The 13384-nt window shown below is 34.4% G+C and overlaps 1 protein-coding gene across 4 annotated transcripts in view; it reads left to right on the forward strand.

The window, feature by feature from the left end:
- Positions 1-13384, forward strand: part of ARHGAP29 (Rho GTPase activating protein 29) — a 63478-nt gene that overhangs the window by 4329 nt on the left and 45765 nt on the right. For 2 of the 4 annotated variants that reach the window (XM_019457552.2, XM_019457553.2), the window contains one exon: positions 797-1033. The exons of 1 other annotated variant lie outside the window; for it this stretch is intronic. In XM_019457552.2, the coding sequence (XP_019313097.1) occupies positions 829-1033 (205 nt within the window). In that variant the 5' untranslated portion in view covers positions 797-828. The remainder of the gene's footprint in view (positions 1-796; positions 1034-13384) is intronic. One more of the 4 variants, XM_019457554.2, reaches the window with a different exon arrangement.

The raw sequence follows: 13384 nt of genomic DNA on the forward strand, positions 1-13384 counted from the left end.
ACACCCTTAGAACTTGTTTTCAACAAAAAAATGTTCTTGCTGGAAATTGATAACCTCAAATCTGTGTGTGTGTGTCTCTGTGTGTGTCTGTAAGCGTTATTACTGAAAAATAACTATGATTGAACTTCTTTTATGTGTCGTACACTTCTATACCATTGTATCTTTTAATGCTTACCATAATCTCACAACGTAGGTGTTGTTAGAATGTTACTCCCATTTTATTAATGAGCATACCAAAGTTAAGAGAGGATTAACAGTTTATCACGACACACATAGTAAGTGATGGGGAGGGGGTTTTGAAAACAGGTCTTTTCTTTTTTCAGAACTCATACTGCATCTTTATTTTTGAAGCTGATGTCATGGTGGTAGAATATATTCTTCTAAATGACATTTCAGAATAACTTTTACAATTTAAAAAATTCTGTACCCTAGGAGTTAAGAGGAAGTTATTAAGAGAATGGATTTTGGCAACAAGACAGATCTGGGTTTTAAGTACCAGTTCATCATTTTTTAGCTGAGAACTGAGACAAATTATTTCACCTACAAAGCTCAGGTTGCTTATTTGTGAAATGAAGAGAACAGTAGTTTGCACATCATAGAGTTGTCAAGATCAATGGCACTTACTAAATGGAAGCTGCTGCCATCAGTAATACAGTGTTTGTTGTTGTTAATAGAATACTACTAATAGAATACTAGGTGGGCTATGGGCTATTTGTGAAAACCTAGTATAATGTTTCCCCTGGTTGATGTAGTTTTTGTGTTTCTCTCTTTTCTTTTTTTCTCCCTTCTGCTTAAGGATTTCAGTTTTTCTGACTGTTCTGTGAAAGGATGATTGCTCACAAACAGAAAAAGACAAAGAAAAAACGTGTTTTGTCATCAGGCCAACTCTCTACCGATGTTACAGCTCCTGAAATGGGGCTCAAGTCCATAAGTTCCAATTCCATTTTTGATCCGGATTACATCAAGGAGTTGGTGAATGATATCAGGAAGTTCTCGCATATGTTACTATATTTGAAAGAAGCTATTCTTTCAGGTTTGTCAATTATTTTCTCTTAGCATTCTTACTGGATAGTTGGTAAAATTTTAAATGCCAGCCTAGTTTCAGATAAATGCTTACACAGTGGTAGGAACAGGGTATTCTGCTTTAGTTAATTAACAGCTTCTTCCCCAACAGATGTTTGGTGTTTGGTGTTACGATGTAAACTATTTTATTATTAGATATAGTATAATACATAATAGAAGCGTTGGTAGATGTGAGGAAATAAGAATACAAAAAACAAAACTCAGTCTTTGCTTCTTAGCAGTTGGGCCCATTTGAACATGGAAAAATTTTAGATCATTGAAATTGTAACTTTCTTGTTAATGGTACCACAGTGCATTGATTGGTCTATAAAAAGCAAACTAATGTTTATAATTTACATTTTTGATACTTATACCTAGATTTAGTTTTCTATATTGTTCCTAAAACTTAATCTAGAATCTCTGCATTTGAGTGAGTTTTGTTCCTCAAAAATCACAATTCTGTTTTGCTGTTCTACATAACCTATTAAAAAAATTTTTTTAATGTTTATTTATTTTTGAGAGAGAGAGACAGGGTGCAAGCAAGGGAGGGGCAGAGAGAGGGACACACAGAATCTGAAGCAGGTTCCAGGCTCTGAGCTGTCAGCACAGAGTCTGACACGGGGCTCGAACTCACGAACGGTGAGATCATGACCTGAGCCGAAGTCAGAGGCTTAACGGACTAAGCCACCCAGGTGCTCCTCCCATATATAACCTATTATAGAATTAAGGGATAGTCACAGAATTTATTCTCTGTCTAGTTAGAAATGGACAATGAAGCCCAAGACTTGATTCTTCTAAAGAGTTACACACATCTGCATTCCCCAACTTGATCTTAGTCTCTAAGTCTTTTAACTTTTGATGCCTGTTTTATATTCATATTTGATGGCAGTGATAAAAAAGATACAGCCCCTATTCTTTTGTGATAAATAGTAGTTCATTTCCATATTCATAATGGTAGATCTGGATGTAGAGAATGAAGATACTAGTTTTATTTATATGAGACCTCCTTGGGCTTCATAAACATAAATGTTTAATAAATATTTTTTGTATATATGTTAAATATTCATTTTCTGATACATGTTCTAGAAATATCATAAAATCACATCTTGTACTAAAATGCTTTTAGTACAAGTATGCTGCTTTTAAGAGTTTATTTCTAACCTAATTTTTCAATTTGAAATGTCCAAAATAACTGGACTTGAATTGTAGCCTCAAAATTTTAGTATCATGTTTTTGGGACTATGTATAAGTATATATATAAATAAATAAGTTGCCTATATTCTTGTTCATTTTAATAGCTTGATTTTCAAGTCTAATTATAGTTGATTCAATGGTAATAAAATTTTAATTTATTGTGAAAAGGTATTTTAAATACTTTCAGCATTATACTGGGAACAAATTTCTGCCAAGTGACACTATCTGCCATTTATTTTAAAAAGCCTAGCTTTAAATAAAGGCTTGTTCTTAATTGGGTTAATTGTTTTAAATTAGTTTTGAAAATTTTACAGTAAGAGTCATTCTTTTTGATGTAAGTTCATTAACTGGGTTAGTTTTGAAAGTGAAATTTAAAATGATGTCTTGGTTGACAAATCATTTACCTCAATTTAGGGTAAAGTATGGTTTTCTTTAATGTATCAGTTTAAGTAAATGTTCATTAATATAAATAAGATTCTTAGGTACGATTTTTGTTTTTATTTGTGTTCTCAGGAGATTGATATCATTTAAAAATCCTGATCTTGCATATTTATCTCTTCTCTCACAGATTTAAAATGATAGTAATTTAAAACAAGTTGGACAACTCTTTAACTTCAGTTTTTTTTATGTGAGTTTTAATTTGTGAATAGACAATTCAGAGACTAGGAAGGAAGAGGATTGAAAGTTGATTCTAAGTGAAAAAGGAGAAACATTTATAATATGGCAAAAGGAGGCTAACCCCTGAGATGAAAGGAGGCATATGAAAACAAAGTTTTTATGGACATTTAGTATTAACATTTTGTAAAGATACTATCTTTTTAATAAGAAAGCCAGTACTTCAAAATTTAAATACTTGATTTTATTGCTAATAATAAAAATGCTTGCCATTTATGGCTGGCAAATTAATTTTTAAAATGTAAAAACCATCTTTTGGATAACCAGCGCTGTCATTAGTAAGCTGTGGCCAGAGAATTTTCATTATTTCATTATTTACCTTGGATTGATTTTAATGTTTGGTTCTTCAATCAGAGTTAAAAGGATATGTGTATGCTATCTCAAAATAAACCTTGGATTTAACAAGAATTTATTTTCTGTCTTTGGATCCTTGTTATCAAGATCCAGAAATATACTAGTTTTGAGTCGGTAGAAATTTTTTTGTTTGTTTTTCTTAAACAAGGGACTATATATAAATATATAAATTCACCTCATTATATATAATAAGAATGCTACATAATAATATGTTTGTGTCTAATCTTAGTCATGATTTCTAGCTTGTTAGAGTATCAGACTATTCCTTAACAGAATTATTATAAGAATCACACAAGATATAATCTTCAGGAAAGCAGATAAAAAGTTTAAAATTCTGTAATTAATATGGTGTTATTATATACCTATGCATTAGACATGGGCCATACTTTTGTCTTCTGGGTATTGAGAAATTTCCCTGGACTTCTGCTGTTCTTTATTCCACCACAGTTGTAAACTGGTCAGATAGAGAGCTGTTTCACTGTTTTCCTTTTGGAGTGACAGAGCCTTGTCAGTGGTCATGTCAATATTTTGTCTTTTGACTCCTTAAGAGGAAGGATGCCATTATTGGCATTGTTACCCTTTAATTCATATCAATTGGCTGTTCAAATTGCTGAAAAGTTAGCTTTTAAGAATACAGAACGTAGGTATACAGTTAAATCACTTTTTGGTTTAATCTGAATACCATTTTCTTTATATACGTTACCTGTCATGAGGCAATGATATCCAAAATCAGTTGACTGTTGCTTCCGGTGTTCATATTTTTGAGGCTAGGCTTGGATTAGCAGCTTTGTGATTGGTTTATAGCCACGTTTTCCTTTCTCTCAAACTAGTTCTAGAAATGATACGTAATTATATATGGTGCTTTACATTTTACAGGGAAACAGCATTTAATCACAGAGTTCCACAAAGGCAGGTACCTTTTTTTTTTTTTAAACATAGTGATTTCCATTTTATTTCCATATTTATTAAGTCACAGGGAATTTTATTTTTATTATTTTTTAAATGTTTATTTTTGAGAGAGAGAGAGAGAGCATGCATGAGTGGAGGAGGGGCAAAGAGAGAGGGAAAAAGAATCCCAAGCAAGCTTTGTACTATGAGAGCAGAGCCCGATGTGGTGCTCAATCCTATGAACCGTGAGATCATGACAAGAGCTAAAATCAAGAGTCTGATGCTCAACAGACTGAGCAACCCAGGTGCCCCCAAAGACAGGTACTTTTAGCCCCATTTCACAGATGAGTTGTATGTATAACATAGGTTGTGTGATTTCATCAACCTCTCATTGCTGATATATAGTGATTTCGTTTGGAATCTGGAGGTTATAAATGCAGAATGGTGTTTCTTTCCTTGGTGTCTCAACTGCTTCACATGGCAAGTACTTTAAAAATACCACTCAGTCTTCATTATTTCATCAACCAGTTCTGTTTTTAGTGGAGATTATCTAGACCTGCACTGTCCAATATGGTAATCTCTAGAAATGTGGCTGTTTAACATAAATTCAGCTCCTCAGTTGCAGTACCCACATTTCAAGTGCTTATTAGCCACATGTGGCTAGTGGCTATCATCTTGGACAGTGGAAGATATAAATATTTACACTATTGCATAAATTTCTATTGGATGGTGCTGGCATAGACATTTGATCTTTATCAATCTCAAGAACATTCAGATGAATTCTTGAACTGTAAATATTTTTTAATTCTATAGCATTAAAAGAAACCTAGAAAAAGTTATCAGAGCAAATTTAAGAAAATTTTACCTAGAAGTAGGAACTCTTAGTCTATTTGGAATCCTGTTAAGTTGCTTTTGAAGTATATAGCTTTCATGCCCTTCTTTGATTTGAACTAGCAGATCAGTTTCCAGCGCAATTATACAAATTGATAAAAATCGTCAGTAATTGATGGCAGAAGAGCTCTGGAAAGAGAATCACATTTTCTAGGTTCTAGGCCTTGTTCTGCTACTGACTAGTTTTAGAATATGGTTTAAGTCACTTAATGATTTAAGAATGAGGTGCTATACCAGATGCTATCAGTTTTATAATTCTGTGATTCCCAAAATTTGATTGGAGATTCTACATTGTTCTGAATATTGAAGAGTTCAGAGCTAGAGAAGACAGTTAAGTATATGTCTTTAAACTATATAATGCATTTTAGAGGACATCTGCCTCCCACCAGTCTATAGAATTTTTTAATTTTTATTTTTAAAAAAGTTTTAAAGTTTATTTATTTTGAAAGAGAGAGAGACACAGTGGGAGTGGGGGAGGGGCAGGGGGAGAGGGAGAGAGAGAATCCCATGCAGGCTTCATGCTGTCAGCACAGAGCCCAGTGCAAGGCTTGAACTCATGAACCGTGAGATCATGACCTGAGCTGAAACCAAGAGTTGGATGTTTAACTGACTGAGCTGCCAGGTGCCCCATAGGATTTTTTTAAAGGTGAATTTCATGATAACTATCTTAAGTGTGGTATTTGTGAAAATTTCCCAAGTGAGAATGTGAAACTCATATTGCCATAGTTGTTGAGGAACTGATGACAGAAATAAGCATCTACCAAAGAGCTCTGTGGTAATATGAAAGATAGGTATGCAGTTTGTTTTTGCTCTTTTTATTTACAAATAAAAATGGAGAGTTTAATGTGCGACATCAGAGGACTTTGAAAACACATACTTAGATAGGATGACTGATAGAGTTTGCTGTTTCTCTGACCACTGTTTATTTCCAAGAGGAGGTTATCCTCTTCTCTTATATAACTAGCACATGTGGAATTTGAAGTTTTAGATTTCTATCCAGTGCTATTAAGGTGCAGTATGAATAATTACAAGGCCAAATTTTACATTTTATATTAAAATGCTGAATGCACTCTATTATACATATACTGTCTGTGTTTATATCTAACACTGCAGATTAACGTATGTGCTGTATAAACTACCTCAAGTTCACAGCTGTCCCCCTGAGGAATAATGTGTTCTGAATTCCAAAGAACAGATTCATAAGTGTTGTTCTAGTTCATACAATAATCTTAAACTCTGTGGCATACCTCCTCATTTCCAAGTAAACACCATTCAAGGAGGTTCAACAGTGATTTTGAAAGGTGCAAGGCTTTTTAATTAGATTAGAAAGAATAGTACAAATTACTTAATTTTTCTGCACTCAGCACTTAGAAGGGTCCATTGCCACTGTAAAATATATTTTAAGGAAAATCAGTAGTTAGTCTAATACTTCTTACATCTTCTTTATTATGTAACATTATTTTAAGGATGGATTTTAATAAAAGTTTACTGTTGTGACAATGGTGCCTTATTTTGTTTTGTCCTTTATTTTTTCAAATGTTTGTTTATTTTTGAGAGAGAGAGAGAGCAGGGGAGGGGCAGAGAGGGAGAGAGAGAATCACAAGCAGGCTCCCCTCTGTCAGTGCAGAGCCCAATGCAGGTCTTGAACTCACAAACTGTGAGATCTTGACCTGAGCCGAGATCAAGAGTCAGATGCTTAACTAGCCACCCAGGCGCCCCTGTTTTGTTCCTTAAATAGGCTAGAAAGGAAGATAAAACTTTATCATCTGTTTCAAATAAAGTTCTCTAATTAAAAAAGAACTTTCTAATTTAAGGGTGTATCACTTTTATTTTATAAAAATATAACTGAATCTTATAAGTGATAACTTCTGATGATTTCTGTGTAGGTCCTGAATTTGGCAGAACTTTAGTCAGAAGAGTTATGTTAACTTTGTAAAGCAAATTTTTTTGAATAGGAGAAGTTAGATAAAAAGTTTAATGCTTGGGCACCTGGGTGGCTCAGGCTCAGTGGGTTAAGCGTCTGACTCTTGCTTTTAGCTCAGGTCATGATTTCACAGTTCGTGAGTTCAAGCCCTTCGTTGGGCTCTTTGCTGACAGCATGGAGCATGCTTGGGATTTTCTCCCTCTCTCTCTGCCCCTCCCCTGCTCGCTCACGTGCTCGCTCTCTCTCAAATAAACTTAAAAAAAAATTTAATGCCATTAACTAATACATTCAGTCGTGACAGGGAAGTTCTGCATAAATTTTCAGAGTTTCAATTGAAATCCTGTCTTGTTGATTAATTAAGATTTCCTCAGGTGAATATATAGGAGAATGTGTAAATTTATTTCAACAAATATCAATGAGTGTTTATTTTACCATTGATGAATATTTATATTTAACTTAATACTTCATATTTATATTAATATTTAGCTTTCATCCTCTATATTGTGCCAGAAATTTTGTGAAATATTGAAAACATTAGGTTGCTAGTCTTAGATATGTCCTCCTACTGTGTTCTTTTAGAAGGAAACCTCTCCAGAAGTGATTTCTAATGGATAGCACTTAGGAGAAGTTCAGGTAAATGTTGATAGGTTATGACTTAGAAGTGAACCTTTGAGGAATGAAGTGTGAAATATAGGTAGCTTATTCATGACACATGTACCAGCTCTTAGGAGACTGTTTTTTTGCACTTGCCTAGAATGGTTTATATAATTTAACACCGTTTATAATAGTAACTGGCATATTTGATTAGAAGTTAAAGTCTGTTAAATCACAGACTGCAGATCAACTGTCATTAAGCTATAACTTCTTTAATCATGTTAATGTATCCTAGTGATCAAGAGCACAATTCTGGAGGTGGAACACTGAGGTGGAATCCTCATTCTGACACTTGCTGGTTGTATATAGCCTTGAGCAAGTTACTTACCTTCTCAGTGCCTCAGTTTCTACATCTGTTGAAAGGAAATAATAGTACCTACATCAGTGAGATGTTGTGAACATTAGAGTTCATATTCGTAAAGCTCTTAGAATGAGTGTTTTTGAACGTCAGCTATTTATTTTATAATCCCCAAGTGGCTGGATAAAGAAAGCTGCTGTTCAGGCTTTGCTTTTATCATGTAAATTCAGAAGTCATTACAGCAAAAAAGGAGTTTCCTAGTGATATGTTCTGAAACTTATTTTCCTCCTTGTTTTCATTGCTTTCCCACAGAGGTTAAGCTGAATTAACAAGACTGGTTTTAAAAATTATTGTCAGTTTTTTTAAATCAAGGAAAACACCATAGTTTTTTCATTTATTTACTTAAGCATTTCCATGAAGTGTTTGCAGTATAAACACTGTGGTATTGTGTTAGTATATGAGAACCAAAAAATGGAGCTAGCTAATCTGTTTTCACTTGATAAGCTGAATGAAGCCGAAAATAAGTGGCACAAATGAGTGAAACGATAAATTAAAATTCAAATTACCATATTACAGGGATGGTAGATAAACAAGCAAACATTGGGATACAGTTTTACTCTTCTAGATAACTAGTATTAAGATTTTGGCTGAATGTTATAATACTGCATATTGAATATCTTTGTAGTATAAATTTCATTGCATTTACAATGTGGGCACTATAAAACTTAAAAATGGTCTTGTATTTAGTTATATGACTAAATTAAATACTATAACGTGATAAAAATAGAAATATTATAAAATATATCTTTAATAATAACTTTATTTCCAGTTAATTCATTAATTTAGAATGTACATGTAAAATGAAATTGAAACTTAAACTTTAAGGTCTCTTTTCCATTAGCCAAAATATTGTAGGACCTTGTTGTAAGTGTATTTGTTGTTGAATGTAATTCTATGTGAGACAAATCTATTGTCAAATGTATTTAGTTTGGCTTACAGGTTTAACAGAAATAATAGCTATTTATGTGTATTAAGTCAGTAAAACAGTTTTGTTTTTGTTCATTTATTTGACATTCACAATAACAAAGTAGCTAGAACAGTGTTCTTACTAATTCTGTTCTATGGATGATAAATCAGGGATTAGACAAACTAAGAGTTAGTTGCATATGGCTATTTCAAGGAAGTGGAAGATCAAGCATTGGAACCCAGGTTTCTTGATCTAAATCTATTCTTTTTTTTTTTTTTTTTTTTTTGAGTAGGCTCCACACCTGATGTGAAAAACCCTGAGATCAAGAGTTGCCTGCTCTATTGACTGAGCCAGCCAGGCCCCCCCTGAATCCATTATTTTCTATCACACCAATTAGCCACTTACAGCTTTCTTTTGTATTGGGGAAGAACAGTTACTAACCTCATTTGCTTTGCTCATTACTGCGACTGTTTTTGGGGGGCGGTGGGGGGTGTGTGGAGTGGGATTTGTGTGTGTATTTGTATTTGAGTCTCTTACGTTTTGTCCTCCTCCTTGTTTTTATATTCTTTTTGCTTCCCTTCCCTATGTTCATCTCTTTTGTATCTTAAATTCCTCATATGAGTGAAGTCATATGATATTTGTCTTTCTCTGACTTACTTCGTTTAGCATAATACCTTCTAGTTCCATTCTCGTTGTTGCAAATGGCAAGATTTCATGCTTTTTGATTGCCAGCTGATACTCCATTGTATATATATACCACATCTTCTCTATCCATTCATCTGTCAATGGACATTTGGGCTCTTTCCATACTTTGGCTTAAATAGACCTTATTTTTAGAACAGGTTTTGATTTACAGAAAAACTGAGAAGATCGTATAGAGAATTCCCATATATTCTTATACCCAGTTTTCCTTATTTATTAATATCTTACATTAGTAGAGTACATCTGTTAATGAACCAATATTTGATACTAATGATGCATTCCTATTGATTAAAGCCCATAGTTTATTCATATTGCCATAAATTGTTCCTAATGTTGTTTTTCTCTTCTAGGATCCTATCATATTACATTTAATTCTCATGTCTTCTTAGGCTGTTCGTGATTGTGACAGTTTCTCAGACTTTCTTCACTTTGGATGCCCTTGACAGTTATTTTATTATTTATTTATTTAAATTTTATTTTTTATTTTTAAAAATTTACATCCAAATTAGCATATAGTGCAACAGTGATTTCAGGAATAGATTCCTTAGTGCCCCTTACCCATTTAGCCCATCCCCCCTCCCACAACCTCTCCATTAACCCTCAGTTTGTTCTCCATATTTATGAGTCTCTTCTGTTTTGCCCCCCTCCCTGTTTTTATATTATTTTTGTTTCCCTTCCCTTATGTTCATCTGTTTTGTCTCTTAAAGTTCTCATATGAGTGAAGTCATATGATTTTTGTCTTTTTCTAATTTCACTTAGCGTAATACCCTCCAGTTCCATCCACGTAGTTGCAAATGGCAAGATTTCATTCTTTTTGATTGCTGAATAATACTCCATTGTGTGTGTGTGTGTGTGTGTGTGTGTGTGTGTGTGTATGTGTATACCACATCTTCTTTATCCATTCATCCATCGATGGACATTTGGGGTCTTTCCATACTTTGGCTATTATTGATAGGGCTGCTATAAACATTGGGGTGCATGTGTCCCTTTGAAACAGCACACCTGTATCCCATGGGTAAATGGCCAGTAGTGCAATTGCTGGGTTGTAGGGTAGTTCTATGTTTTGTTTTTTGAGGAACCTCCATACTGCTTTCCAGAGTGGGTGCACCAGCTTGCATTCCCATATTTATTTATTTTTTTAATGTCTATTTTATTTTTGAGAGAGAGATAGACCGTGAGCTGGGGAGGGGCAGAAAGAGAGGGAAGCACAGAATCTGAAGCAGGCTCCAGGCGCTGAGCTGTCAGCACAAGGCCGGACATGCGGCCCCAACCCAGAAACCATGAGATCATGACCTGAGCTGAAGTTGGATGCGTAACTGACTGAGCCACCCAGGCGCCCTGATGACCTTTACGGTTTTAGGGAGTACTAGTTGTTTTGTAGGATATACCTTGATTAGAATTTGATGTTTTTCTCATGATTAGATTGGGATATTGAGGAGGAAGATAACATATGTGAAGTGCCATTTTCATCATGGATCATATCAAGAATAATTACTATAAACGTGGTATATCACTGTTAATGTTGACCTTGATCACCTGTCTTTAATAGTAAAGTTTCTCTACTTTAAAGTTACTCATTTTGTTCACTTTTCTCTACTGTATTCTTTGGAAGGAAGTCACTGTGTGCATGCTCCACCTCCTTGAGGACAAAAGATCTACATAAATTATTTGGCATTCTTCTACACAAGAGATTTGTCTCTTCTCTTTCACGTGTTAATTTATTCATTTGTGTCAGTATGTGCTCATTTATATTTATTTTATATTTTGGGTTATAATCCAGTACTACTTTATTTGTTGCTCAAATTTTTCTAGCTTTGGCCATTAGGAGCTCTCTCAGTTGGCTCCTTTGTGCTCTTGGCATACCTTATTCAGTGTGAGGGTTAGTTTTTCTGAGCTCTTACTTTCTGGTTCTACTGGATCCTTCTAACTCATCTTGCATGTTTCCTTCCCTGGTCCTAGGGTCATCCCTTTCTCTAAGAAGCCCTGGTTCCTTTTCCTTTTATTAGAGAACAGTATTAGAAACCAAGCTCACAATGATAGGTTTCATTTCCTTTACGCCCTTTCAGTGGACAGATCAAAGAAATATATGTGTGTATACTAACCTGTGTAAATACACATATCTATAAACATTTCTATATTAGATACAGCCACCTGTGTCTGTATTAAGCTAAACATAAATTTGTTTTTTAAAGCTTTTATTTTTAAATAATCTTTATACCCAACGTGGGGCTTGAACTCACAACCCCAAGATGAAGAGTTGCGTGCCCTACTGACTGAGCCAGCCAGGTGCTCCATAAACATGGGTTTATGAAGCATCCAACTGTAATCTACCACAGTATGGATCCTTATAGCCTCCTTTTCCTGTTTATTTGTGAATTTCTGTGCCAACAGTGAGATTCCTGGTTCCCACCATCCACCATCCATTTACCCAGTTGTTCAATTCCAGTACATATGTATAACAACATCAGAATCATTAACCAAAGCCTCATTGGAAGCACTTTGTCAATACAATAGAGTATAATACTTTTGTGTGTTTTGTTTTCTTTTAGTCTTATAGACTCACTCATTCTAAGGCTACTTAGGCCAGCACCTTTAAAATTAAAATTTATTGGATGAATGAGTCATGTTTTCTCCTGAAGGTACTCTGTTCTCTCTGCTTCCATCTCTCCCTGAACTATTGTTTGCCTCTTCCTGGAATACCCTTTGCCCTGATAGATCTACCTCCCTACCTTGCCTACACCTCTTATACATATTTTTTTTCTCTTGATAATGTAGTTAATGAATGGAATATTTGATAGATGGTGGTAGAATTTTTCATTTTTGTTTTTTAATCTAAAGACAGTTTTTCTTTCTGATGGTTATCTTTTTAACATTTCTGAAAAATTTGTATAAGATGACATTGTGTTTTAAAAAATGGGTTTTGTTTGCTTTTTAAGCTATTTCAATAGGGAGGCAGTGTAGCATTAAGAGCATGGCTTCTGTAATTATACTCTCTGGGTTCAAATTCTGGCCCCACAGTTTAGTAACTTGGTGAACTTAGGTGTACTTCAATATTCTCAACTGTACAATAGGTATTTTAAAATTATCTACCTAATTGGATTGATATGAAAGTTAAATGAGATAATACCTTTTTAAGTGCTTTTAACAGTGCCTAGCACCTAGGAACCCATTAATAAATGTTAACTATTATTAAACTAGCGCTATATGTAAGGCTACAGAAAGGAATATTACATCAGAGTATTGCATTTAAGGTGGTTGTCCTTTTAGATGTTTGAGGATTACTTGAGGGATTTCAAAGTTTAGGGTGATTATACGTTATTTGCCTGGGATGACAGTCCAGGAATATGCCTATTGTGCTGACATGATTATGGGTAGCATTACCCTTTTTACTTGCTTAGAGTGTTTTGGTTTGAATGATAATTCATATGGCCACCTTATTTCCAGGGATTATAAAATCCTGCCTGCCTCCATCTGCCCAGAGTTGGTATAAATGAGCAGAGCAGGCTTGGGGTAGACAGGTAGAGACTGGGAAGAAGGGGGTACCTAAGAGAGCAGTGCTGCTTTGTTACAGCTGTTTATGGCCAAGGAGGATGTGAGCCTGCTATAACCAGATTTTGAGTTTTCAAGAGTAAATTCCAGAAATCTGGAATTTTTGGAATGATGTCTCAATTTTTCATCATTGGCAACAAATTCGATTTTCCTAAAAGCACACAAATTCATTGAACCATATAAAGATCTGAGTATTTTATCATATGTAAATTATATCACAGGTTTT

This window comes from Panthera pardus, unplaced genomic scaffold (genome assembly GCF_024362965.1).
Source record: "Panthera pardus isolate Hobbes unplaced genomic scaffold, ASM2436296v1 HiC_scaffold_11, whole genome shotgun sequence".
NCBI lineage: Eukaryota > Metazoa > Chordata > Mammalia > Carnivora > Felidae > Panthera > Panthera pardus.